The sequence below is a fragment of the Maniola jurtina genome, chromosome 14 (assembly GCF_905333055.1).
Source record: "Maniola jurtina chromosome 14, ilManJurt1.1, whole genome shotgun sequence".
Lineage (NCBI taxonomy): Eukaryota > Metazoa > Arthropoda > Insecta > Lepidoptera > Nymphalidae > Maniola > Maniola jurtina.
Window position 1 is genome coordinate 2,648,834 of NC_060042.1, and position 12,692 is coordinate 2,661,525.

Sequence of the window (12,692 nt, forward strand, 5' to 3'; positions counted from 1 at the left end):
GGTTTAGAATTTAAGAAAATATAACTGTTAGAATTAGTTGTTAATTCACTTAGTGAAAACTGCGCGCCAAATAAATGCGAACTGAGCAAGCGATGGTTATATTATCAGTTATGCATAGACTTAAACTTTAATAAGCTTAAGCAACCAATATTTATTATACTAAATATTTACTAACCAATATTCAATATATTAATAAATATTGGTTAATAAATCTCTATTATAGTTGTTAAGAGCAAGGTGAAAAAAAATTACCTGTTATTGATCGATTCTCCTATTTGGCATGCTGACTATGAGTTATTGTTGAAGCAAATAATTATTTTTTTACTATACTTATACATGTTTAGCGGAATTACAGTCCAGTCCTGTAATCGTGAGAGGTTGTACCTACCTAATGAGTTTCTACTAAATATTCTACACGCAATAAAATATAAAGGCCCCAAAAAATGCGGGTAAAACGCGACTGACGAGCTGCGCTGACGAGGGACTATTGCACAGATCACTATATACCAGTCTAAAGACTATTTTTCATGAAGGTTAAAATTCTCTCGTCACCACAATATTCTCGTGTAGGTATTATTAGTTGCGTGCTTTGTAATCAGTTGTGTGCTTTGTAATCCTGGGCAAAGGTAGGTAGCCCAAAAATATTAAGGTATTCTATTTGCTTAGTTATGTTTATTTTAATAATACCTATTATAAAATTTTACGGTTTTGTGCAACACACAAAGTGTGTTCGTCCGTTACCTATGCGCTCCATCATTCATCCAATTTAGTTGACATTTTGTAGTTGTTGTTGACACTAGCATGGAGGTGTCTGGTTATAGTCCGCGCAAAACAAGAAGTCTAATCTGAAGTTGCCACATAGCAGATTGCGCAGGTCAAAGACTAAAGATAGCCTAAAGACACGTAAGGCCGGCTGACATCCGTTTTTGGACTGTCCTATGCCTCGTGTTGAGATTGGACTATGTATTTGTTTTGCGCGCACTAAACAATACAATGACTCATGCGCCACCTAATGTACATTGGGCCGGCATTACCTAATGTTATAAGTATTATAAAAATTAGATCACTGCAGGCATTTTCAAAATGCCAGCCAAAATTGTAGTGACTACTTAAATCATATGCCATAGAAATTAGTAATAATAACAGAAAAACAGCCGATGGGTAATCGTAAGATTATGTTTTATGAATTTAATAAAAGTGTTAGGTATCAAACCTCAATTCATAACAGGGTTATAGATAGCCATTAGTTATAAGCTTAGTTTTTTCACACAGTTAATTTTGATAATGAACTTATTTTTTGGCCATAATGAATGAAATACGAATTTGAGTCAATATGTTAAACTTTGGAGATTTCAATAAGTGCGTAACATAAATGAATATAACATAAAATGCAATAAATAATATTATCTTGTTCAATATACAATACCTATAAGCCAGCAAAGCAAAGTTAGATTACCATTTCAAAGTAGACAAATTCGGAATTGATTTAACACTGTGATATCACATTTTAATATTGTTTTAAATGAGTTAACTATTTGTAATTTTAGGATTTTTTATTTATATGTGATGATTTTCTAAATTATACCTACTTAAATCTGACAAAATATTATATTCATTTCTTTTAATATTATTCTTTTTTTATAAGTAGATATGCAAAATAAAATATGTAGTAGGTACACTGTGGGTACAATTTAAATATCATTAAAGAGCTATTTTACGACAATTTTATATATATCGGCGCAGCGATAGATTAACTTCAGTTATTTTAAGATTTTGTAACTCTTAAAATTAATTACAATGTTTTAAAAGAATAGCGAACTATTTTAGTTAGGTTTTTTAAAAGCATGTCTTTCTTATTTGATTGTTTTAAACTAAAAATAGTTAAAGTTAAATTATAATTATTTAGTTAAGTTAAAATGATTAATTAGTTACCGTAAAATAGGTGCGCATCAATGTAAACATTTAATTGAAACAATTCTCGTAAAATTGATTATCTGATTCATCCCCTCTCGATTTTGCTATAAATACGAGTACTTGTTGCCGCGCGCCTCATTCCGGCTCGAGCAGCCGAACAGTGTACATCTCTTATTATAATTGTTACGCTGTCAATTTAAGTGCAAAGTAATAAAGTGATTATTTTGAAGAAATTATAGTTTAAATACTGTTACTATGCAGGATAGTGATAATAATGATGAGAATGACGTCAGCAATGCTGACGTCATTATTTTTAAAAACACTTTGGTGTCGGCTTCGCCGTCATCAGAAGTGGGATCACATGCCACTTCCGCTCAACAACAGCCTGATGTTATAACACGAACAGAACCGCATCATGGATTGAATATCACAGGCAATAGTGGAACTTTGTCGCAGCAAGAACTATCACAAGCACCTTTGATCAATGCGTCAATGAATAGCATACCACCACAATTAATGATGCAGATGATGCAAGTGATGCAGCAAATGTCGGAACGCCTAAGTAAACCAGCGGAAACTAAAGTGCGTATTACCGACATTTATCTACCATCATTCGACCCCGACACGAATGTGGGAATACGCGAGTGGTGTCAACACATCGACAAAGCCATAGAAACATACAATCTTAAAGATTTTGATATACGCATGAGGATTGGCAGTCTTCTAAAAGGAAGAGCGAAAATGTGGGTTGACGATTGGATGGTTACCACAGCAACATGGGCCGAACTACGCAACAATCTAATCACAACTTTCGAGCCAGAAAACCGTTATTCCAGAGACATAGTTCGGTTTAGAGAACATGTGTACGACTCTTCTAAGAATATTTCAGAGTTCCTATCACGAGCTTGGGTCTTATGGAGGAGGATCACCAAGGACAAACTATCAAATGAAGATGCAGTTGAAGCAGTGATTGGATGCGTAGAGGACGAAAGACTGAGGATCGAGCTACTAAATACAAGAGCCACAACAGTGCCAGAACTGATATCCGTGGCATCATCAATAAGAACGATGAAGCGTCCTCATCCAAATTCAAATAATACGAGTGCAGATAAGAGACCACGTTTTTCGAATGCAACACCATCAACTTCGTCATGTCATATCTGTAAAAAAACCAATCACACCACTAGTGAATGTTATTACAGGCCAACTGAATCAAGGGCTGAGCAAAGAAACAAAACTAAGACAGAAACCAGTAACAAGGAAGTAATCTACAACCAGAACAATAAAACGACAATCTGTTCATTTTGCAAAATTTCAGGGCATACTTTTGAAACATGTTTTAAGCGCGACCGTGCAGTAACATCAAACGTAAATTACATTGCTGGATCAAAACTAGCTCCGATTCAGGTTAAAATTGGAATGAAGACATTTCGGGCAATTTTTGATAGTGGCGCAGAGTGCTCACTTATACGAGAATCAGTAGCTGCTCAGTTACCAGGAAGAAGAATACAAACGAGAAATTATTTAAAGGGAATCGGACAATTTCCGGTACTTTCTATAGCTACACTGGTTACAGTTGGAATAATTGATGATATTAATGTTGAACTACAGTTAACCATAGTAGCAGACTATGAGATGTCTACAGATATCCTAGTAGGTATGAACTTAATAAATAATACGAACCTTACTATGATGATTACTTCGGACGGAACGATATTAAAACGTCAGCTGAATATCAATCAGGTTCAAAATAAAAACCCAATCTTCGATAAATTGGACAATGACCGCTATCTAGTAAAAAAAGTGGTTGGTTCAGGGCGACCAAGAAAAGTCGCTCACGACCAACTTCGTCAGGCACCTCGACCTGGAGATCAGATAACCGTATCGGCGGAAAATGAACCTCCAGCATCAGCAGAAGAACCTACACCATCTACTTCACGAGTCAGCATGGTCGAGCAACAAACACAAGAAACAGCTGATAAAAGCGTACGTATGTTTCATATTTTAATTATTACTTACTAAAACATCACCATAACAATCACAACGTCAAAGTACACCAAGTACGACAATGATATGACAAAGTACCACAGAGTACGGCTGACAGAGTACCACAGTGTACGGCAATTATATGACAAAGTACCACAGAGTACGGCTGACAGAGTACCACAGTGTACGGCAACAATATGACAAAGTACCACAGAGTACGGCTGACAGAGTACCACAGAGTACGGCAAAACAGAGTACCACAGAGTACGTAAACAATAAAGTACCACAGAGTACTCTAACAATAAAGTACCACAGAGTACGCAATAAAAAGTACCACAGTGTACAACATAGTACCACAGTGTACAACATAGTACCACAGTGTACATCAAAATACAAATTAAACAAAATAATTCACTTCCATTATTTATCAGAAAAACAAAAATAAAATAAAAGGGGTACACAGATACCAATCTCAAAAGAAAAACATTTCTTTGTTCTAGATAAACTTCGAGAATCATCGAGAGAAACGTCTTATACGCGGCTGGTGCAGAGCGCGCACCGCCGATCAGAACGGCCGTATCGGCGCAGCGATAGATTAACTTCAGTTATTTTAAGATTTTGTAACTCTTAAAATTAATTACAATGTTTTAAAAGAATAGCGAACTATTTTAGTTAGGTTTTTTAAAAGCATGTCTTTCTTATTTGATTGTTTTAAACTAAAAATAGTTAAAGTTAAATTATAATTATTTAGTTAAGTTAAAATGATTAATTAGTTACCGTAAAATAGGTGCGCATCAATGTAAACATTTAATTGAAACAATTCTCGTAAAATTGATTATCTGATTCATCCCCTCTCGATTTTGCTATAAATACGAGTACTTGTTGCCGCGCGCCTCATTCCGGCTCGAGCAGCCGAACAGTGTACATCTCTTATTATAATTGTTACGCTGTCAATTTAAGTGCAAAGTAATAAAGTGATTATTTTGAAGAAATTATAGTTTAAATACTGTTACTATGCAGGATAGTGATAATAATGATGAGAATGACGTCAGCAATGCTGACGTCATTATTTTTAAAAACACTTTGGTGTCGGCTTCGCCGTCATATATGAAAATTATATACTTACTTAATTCTATTAAATATTCCTGTTATAACTTTATGAGATATAACTGTATCTAATGTTGATGTTTAGATTTAATAAAAAATATGTTCTTCAGTTGAGTTTCTAGGGTGTGTTAATTAATGATTTAAGTATTTATTTTATTTATTTAAGAAATATGGTACCACTTATTTAGTTTACAAATACATAAAATATAAGTAAGTAAATATCACAATAATGTAAAGGTTTTTGCAATAACAACATAAATTTTTAATTATTGTCATTGTAGTATGCTTCCATTATAGCTTTAGTGTTTGTGTGTAGGCTGTAGTTTAAAAAATGACGATATTGTTATAACTTCTAGACTAAATTATGTCTTCATTAGGCATGTATGCTTTTATCTTTTGTTTTAAAAGCTATATTATGATAAGTTTCGCTCTTTTTGTAATATTTAAAAATATTTTGCAATATAAATATTACTGTTACACTTTGTAACACTACTTAATATTACTTTTTAAATTATTATGGGTGGTTCTTAATATGTATTATAATTATGACATACTTAATTGTGCCAAATTTTAAATATATTCGCAATAATCAAAGATTGAATAGAATAGTTGATTTTGAGTAGGTAGGGAGTTATGTAGAATAGATCTTATACAGTATTGACATTATTACCTTCTCCAACATTGGTTATAATAATAAAATTATAATCGTTTATAATGTATAATATTATTGTCACGAGTTATAAAGTGAATAATATGAATATATTTTATTTCAAGATATTCTCTAGTTTCATTTCGTAAAGTTACACACAAAAATAAAATTATGTACCTACTTACATATTATTAAACTGATAGGCAAAGTTTAAAAATACGGATACTTGTTTGATTTTATGAATATCTGTCTGATATTACAATATGGTACATATATGGCACTATATTTATTTTTGCTGTAAATATACATACCTATAGGGATATGAATATTTAATTCATATTAAGTGTACAACAAGTTTTATTATATATTGATTATACCTATATTATAATAGGAAAGATTTGCTTGTTTGTAATTGATGTAACTTTGAAACTACTTAATCGATTTAATTTCTTTCACTATTAGAAAGCTACTTTATGCAGAAGTAACATAAATGATATCTATGTATTGTATTAAATAAAACTTACTGCATACAGTAAAGACTTTAATGTTTAAACATGTAACGTGTACAAATATACAACACTAATCTTATCTCCTTTTTCTTCCCGTAGTCTTTTTGGTCGGGTTCCTTTGCCCCTTCCCGGCTTTAGGTTTTTTAGCTGAGAAGTTGGATTGGTTGCTACCCTTCGCCTTGCGCTTGCCTTTGAGTGGCTTCATGTTCTTTTTCTCTTCCGATTTTCTACAAACAAACAATGAACAAGGGTTGATAGTTTTAAGTTATAGGTACACTTTGAAATTTTTTGTGGTTTTAGAGCCACGTCTTAGTGAATTGCCTTTAGTAGTACTATCGAATCACACTGTTTAGTTTTGGAAAACTAGGCATTTTCTCGAATCTATGAAACATTAGTAGGCGCCAAGCGAGATTGAGATTGAGACAGCGCGACGCGGCGGGGTACTACTCCTGGGTCGCGAATTTTGCCAAACAATAATTTCTTAATTTTTTTTGAGACTAGGGTTAGTATCGTTAGGGATCGTTATATTAGCTGTCATTTTATCGCAATCTGCATTCATTCCCAATTTAAACAAAAGTATCACAAATTCAACCAAAGGCTTTAAAAAAATTTTGTTTCTTGAAAAATCTTTCTCATCATTTTGTTTTTTAAAAAGAATAAAAAGAACACCTGCTAAGATTCATGCTGGCTCTTCTCAGTAGAATTTTCTTTCCAAACCGGTTTCTATATTTAAATACATAAAAGGAAAAGCTAGGAAAAGCTGACTGACTGATCAATCAAAGCACAGCTTAAACTACTAGATGGAACATGCTGAAATTTACTAAGCAGAAAACTATTAAAAGGATTTCCGTAAATTCAACTCCCAAAGGGTTAGAAATTTGTGATCCACGCGTGTGGCGCAAGTGGCGGGCATACGCTAGTGAAAAATAAATTTCTTTTGTTTGTTTTATCGATTAAAGATACTTACTGTACTTGTTCCTCATGAATATGCTTCGACACAGCTTTCTCCAAGTTAATTTTAGGTCTCTTGTTTAGGATTCTGTCAATTAAGTTCAGGTTATTTTCCTTCTCCACCTGAGGAGTTGGTATGGGAGCTTTCCTCTTCCTCTCTTTGCCAGGTATGAGTTCGTGGATGCCGATGCCTCTTGCTTCCTTCTCTTTTGGCAGCTTGTCTTGGAATTTGCCAAGTGACGCTGTTGAGGCTTTTGCTACTACAGCCGCTGTTGATAACTGAAAATACAAGTTATCATCATCATTACAACTCATCACCAGTTTACTGATGGACAAGGCTTTATTCTGAGAATGAAAAGGGTTTAGGACTTAGGCTAGACTCCACTACGCTGGCCAATCTAGTTTGGCAGACGGTACACACCTTTGAAAACATTTCATAGAACTCTCTATATGAGGTTTTCTCACAAGTTTTTTTTTTTCATTAATAAAGCCAATACTTATGGCTCTGGAATGCAATCTATCTCTGTACCAAATTTCTTCAAAATCAGTTATGTAAAAAAGCCATGAAAAGAAATACAAATACCATACCTAAACCATATAATAATACTTTTATTAAACTTCTCACATGTTTACAAATCTTCTCACTATCAAGTGTCACTAGAGAGTCCACAAAGTCCCCCAAAGCTTAGTCTCTTGGAAATCGTCAGAGAGCATTGGGATGTGTATAGACTATCAGCAAGCCCACCTTACAGTATGGATTATTATTTATTACCTGAGTAGCAGAAGCTTTATCGGCGGTGACAGGCAGACCAACTCTGGGAATCTTCACTTTCTTAGCTCTCGCAATGTTCTTCAGCCTCTGCAGCTCATTTTTTGCCACCTTCTCGGACTTCTCGCTGGATTTCTTCTCATACATGTCTGTCATTGGGTCTATGTTTTGTGGTACTTCTATTAACCAATCTTTCTGTTTTTCTGCTGCTGTTTTTCTGAATCTGAAATGATTACAAGTGTTTTTTACTAACTAGTAGAGTAAATACAAGAGATAACAGTTTGCCATGCAGTATGCTTTTGAAGAAACTAGAAGAATTATCGTACCATAACTATTCTATCAAACATTTAGTTATGCAACATAAGTAGGTATGTACTTCTTGATTTTGAAATTTTTGAGAAAGCAAATATAATAATAAGCAGATATATAGGAAATTCAAACTATTATTTTTCAATAGTTTGAAAAATTTGTGAGCTAATCATGCATAAAGATTAAATAACTACTCTAGAGGTTTAAGGCCCGAACGTATTTGCGCTGCACTGCGCGACGCGGCACACTGTGATGTGGTGCTGCTAATAATATAGTTTATATGTATATGAGTTTGTATGGAGCAAGGCGCACTTTATCGACGCGGCAGGCAACTCCGCACCGCGTCGCATCGCGCAGCGCAAATGCATTTGGAGCGTTAATGCGGATTGCCTAAAATTGTGTTTTCTTACCCATATAACGGCACCCATTTCTGCAACTGTTCATCCCATTGCAATTTATCTTTCTTCTTTTTAGTGATACCTTTTGCTTTAGCGAACTCCTGCCATTTAGTCAAGGGCTTAGGTTTAGGCACAGGCTTAGATCTTGGAAGCACAGTCTTGGGCGCCGGCAGCCTAACCACTATAGCTTCATCTATCCTCTCTGTGGGGAGCTCCCAGATCTTGTTTAAAAGTAACTGTGTGTTGTCGCGGGCCAGAGACTGTAAGTATACATCTCTTTCGCTGTCTGATCTAATAATAATAAAAAAGCTAGTTTAATATGGATACTTCTAAAAATATAAAGGATTTGCGCACATCCTGTTTTTAAGCACATATGTAGTTTTTAATTTTGAGCGCTAAAATCTATTTCAAAAACTAAATTAATACAATCATTCACTAATGTTTACTTAAATATTTAATGCAGTGCAAAAAAGATTACCTCAAAGATTTTACATCCAAATCATTGGTGTCTGCAGCTAGTAAAGTCCCAATATCAATGTCCAATTCTAAATGCTTTTCAACTGTGATAGGCTTGTATTTTTCAGCTTTTTTCTGTTCTCTTTCTAATATTTCATTAACGATATCCATAGTGGAAAAATAAGTTTTTTCAAATAGGTAATAACATAACCTAAAAATCAAAAATGACCACTGACAGCACCACCTGAGCCATACCTTCAAAGGTTTTTTAAAAAACTGGTTTTACGGCTCTAGGTTCTAGCTCTTTACAAAGTACTCTGTGTAACGTAGTAATTACATACTCTTTGGTACACTTTGCATTAGATAAGTTATTTTGAGAGTGAGACAGGTGGAGACAGGAGACTCAAAGAAAAAGGGAATTCTTTCCTATATTTACAAAGTTCAGCCGAACGAAGACAGAACATCTGTTCTGTGACTTTGGTGGCCCCTCCAGTTTCTCTGATATCTCTTTGGATGGCGTAACTCTACCTGTCTGCTTCAATTTCCGGTACCTCGGTTCGCTTTTCCAAAGTGACGGTAACATTGATCGAGACGTGAACAATAGAATGAATGCGGGATGGATGAAATGGCGACAGGTCTCAGGTGTTATATGCGACCCGAAAATTCCCCTTAAACTTAAGCGGAAAATTTACAAAACTGTCGTTAGACCTGTCACATTGTATGGTTCAGAATGTTGGGCGGTAAAAGGGAAGGATGAAAGACGAGTACATGCGACCGAAATGCGAGTGTTGAGATGGATGTGTGGTGTGACAAGAATGGATATGATAAGGAATGAATCAGTGTTGCCAGTGGCAGATAGTCAATTGTAACACGAGACATCTCAAAATGTAACATTTTCACGAGAAAAGTAACATTTCCTTATTTTTCGTGGAAAATAAAAGTAATAAACAGGTTAATATGGCACTTTATTATACAAAAATTTAAACAGTTTTCTTGTCCCATTAGTTAAGCTTAAAAAGAATCGTAATAATAATTGTTGATTGAATAAATTGACTGCTGATCCTGAAAAAGAAAAACAAATCAATATGTAAAATAATAATATACCAATGGATTTAGAAATGTCTTTGAATAGCTATAACTTATTTTGTTAATCAATTTATAATACAAGTGTACTTAAATTAAAAATTTATATCACCCCAACAAGTGAAGGTTACATTAACTAGAAAAGAGCTGATAACTTTCAAACGGCTGAACCGATTTTCTTTGATTATAGCTAAGAACACTCTCCATCAAGCCACTAAATTACAACTAAATTAAAATCGGTTCATTAGTTTGAGAGCTACGATGCCATACACAGATACACACGTCAAACTTATAACACCCCTCTTTTTGGATCGGGGGTTAAAAAGATTAAAATCGTCTTATATCGGGCGATCTGGCAACACAGGACTGTTTGAGTTTGAGAGGCTACGCACTAGGTGGACTTTGTCTGTGTAGCGTTTGATGGCGCGCGTGTGGTGCCTTTTTGGAGCGTTTTTTTTTTTTTTTGTTAAAAGTGGCTGGTTTTTGTGTTTCACTGGCGTTTTTGGTGCTAGAACCATGCTGGAACTAATTGGGAAGCGCTCTAAAGGGGTGCCGTGCGTATGTCGGCGAGCGCCGGCACAGACGATGTCCTTACTTATATAGTTTCCCTAACCTAAAAATATCTTCAAACTTGACATTGGTTAATCTTTGTAAAGCCAGACGAGAGAATAAAAAAAAACGCACTAGGTAGGTACGCAGTGAAGAAAATTACGCGGGAATTTCAAATTCGTTTTGTTAACTGAACAATACTAGGTAGGTACCTAACTACTTACCTTGGTCTCAGCAAAGAGATCGATAGATTCGATAGCAAAACTCAAATTTTAGGTTACGCCGGCCGGTATCTACTCAGCTCGCTCTCATGCCTGTAAAGAAAACCGAAGTTACCTACAACAATAACTAAGTAGTAAATAGCTAAATGAACTTCTGGAAACTAATGTGACTTAATAATAAGATGACAGTCAATACAAAAACGAACTGCTTTCAGTTGCAAATACTATAACTTTGTTTTTGCATTACTGATTCCCTAATTAGTTAACTACTTACTTATTTACTTAAAACTACATTGTATACAACATTTACTTACCAAGCAAGTAGTGTTAGCAACACATATACACAGTCGATAAGGATAACGAACAAACCAATCACTTTCGAATTTTGACGAAATAAAGATACAATTTTTTTTTGTACTTAGATACCTAACTACCTACAATATCACTACCCCGCAACGAATAACTTTTTTTTTTTTCTCTCGACTGGCTTTATACTGATTAGCCAATGTCAAGTTTGTAGTTATTTACAAGTTAGGAAAACTATATGTATAAGAATGGACTTCGTCTGTACCGGCGCCCGCCAACATACACGCGGCGCCCCTTTAGAGTGCTTCCCAGTCAGTTCCTTGGTCAGTTCCACCACCAATAAACACTAGCAGAACACAAAAACCGGCCACTTCTAACAAAAAAACACTCCAAAAAGTCACAACACGCGCGCCAGCAAACGCCACCACAGACGAAGTCCACGAATAACTTTATTAGCCAAAACTTGGCCAAAACAAAGTTGAGTCACAGAGAAAAACAAACAAAACACTTTTTTAATCACAGAGTAATTACAAAACAAAGTGAACTTAGACCAATAACTTAGAGAAAGTGAAATAAACTAACAAAGAAAACTGTTTTGGATGCGTTCCGTTTCACGATTATTTTTGGTTTGCTGGGAAAAATTTGAATATTTTTATGAAGTCCTAAAAGTAACGTAAAGTAACATTTTGAGTCGTGTAACATAGAGGAAACATGAGGGGGTCAAAAGTAACGTAAAATGTTACAAAAGTAACATTCTGGCAACGCTGGAATGAATATAGGGGAAGTTTAAAAGTAACTAGCACCAGTGGTAGAAAAAATGAGGAGTGGCTGGCATGGTATGGGCATGTAATGCGGAGGTAAAAGAGTCATATCACTAGAAGAATGTTAAATATGCATGTGGATGGAGAAAAGAGAAGAGGACGACCAAAGAAAAGGTGGATGGATTGTGTGAAAAAGGCATCGATGTATAAGGATAAGTCATTCCCATATAAATCCGTTTACAAAAATGAGCCTATAAAAAAATAAATATTACGTCATTGAACTCGTCAGTGAATTTGACGCGAGCGTCAACTCTCTATTATTAAAAAGAACAAGGATGGAATGGAGCTGTTTTGTGCAATATTTCGTCAATTTTTTTTGCGTAAAAAATATTATTAGTGCAGATATGAGCATGTAATGAATCTAACAAAGAATTTTCACAAATAATATGTAATAATATAAACCATAACCAAAAAAAACTTCTGTAGTACGGAACCCTCTATCAATGCGGTAGCTTCGCCGTTGCGGATGCGGATGCCCGCAAAATCGCTAAAATATAGCTACGTCATACGTACGACGTATACATACAAAATACACACATCGTTAAATAGTTAAACACATACATAAACATACATAGTTAAATACATAAAAAATACATATAAGCATGTATACACTCAAACATACATATATAGTTTTCGCGACTTGCAACATCCGCATCCGCGTGAC

At 34.8% G+C, this 12,692-nt stretch overlaps 2 protein-coding genes across 2 annotated transcripts; one reads left to right on the plus strand and one right to left on the minus strand.

Moving 5' to 3' along the window:
- The first annotated feature begins 1,720 nt into the window (after positions 1-1,720).
- On the plus strand, positions 1,721-4,861 carry LOC123871978. The gene is made up of 2 exons (XM_045916069.1): positions 1,721-3,086; positions 3,779-4,861. The coding sequence occupies exons 1-2, from the start codon at positions 2,170-2,172 to the stop codon at positions 3,810-3,812; spliced, it is 951 nt and encodes a 316-aa protein (XP_045772025.1). The 5' UTR covers positions 1,721-2,169; the 3' UTR covers positions 3,813-4,861.
- Positions 4,862-6,184: 1,323 nt separating this feature from the next.
- Positions 6,185-9,313, minus strand: LOC123871977 (ribosome biogenesis regulatory protein homolog). The gene is made up of 5 exons (XM_045916068.1): positions 9,071-9,313; positions 8,605-8,883; positions 7,889-8,108; positions 7,133-7,395; positions 6,185-6,392 (listed from the first exon to the last, which is right to left on the minus strand). The coding sequence occupies exons 1-5, from the start codon at positions 9,217-9,219 to the stop codon at positions 6,242-6,244; spliced, it is 1,062 nt and encodes a 353-aa protein (XP_045772024.1). The 5' UTR covers positions 9,220-9,313; the 3' UTR covers positions 6,185-6,241.
- Positions 9,314-12,692: the final 3,379 nt, after the last annotated feature.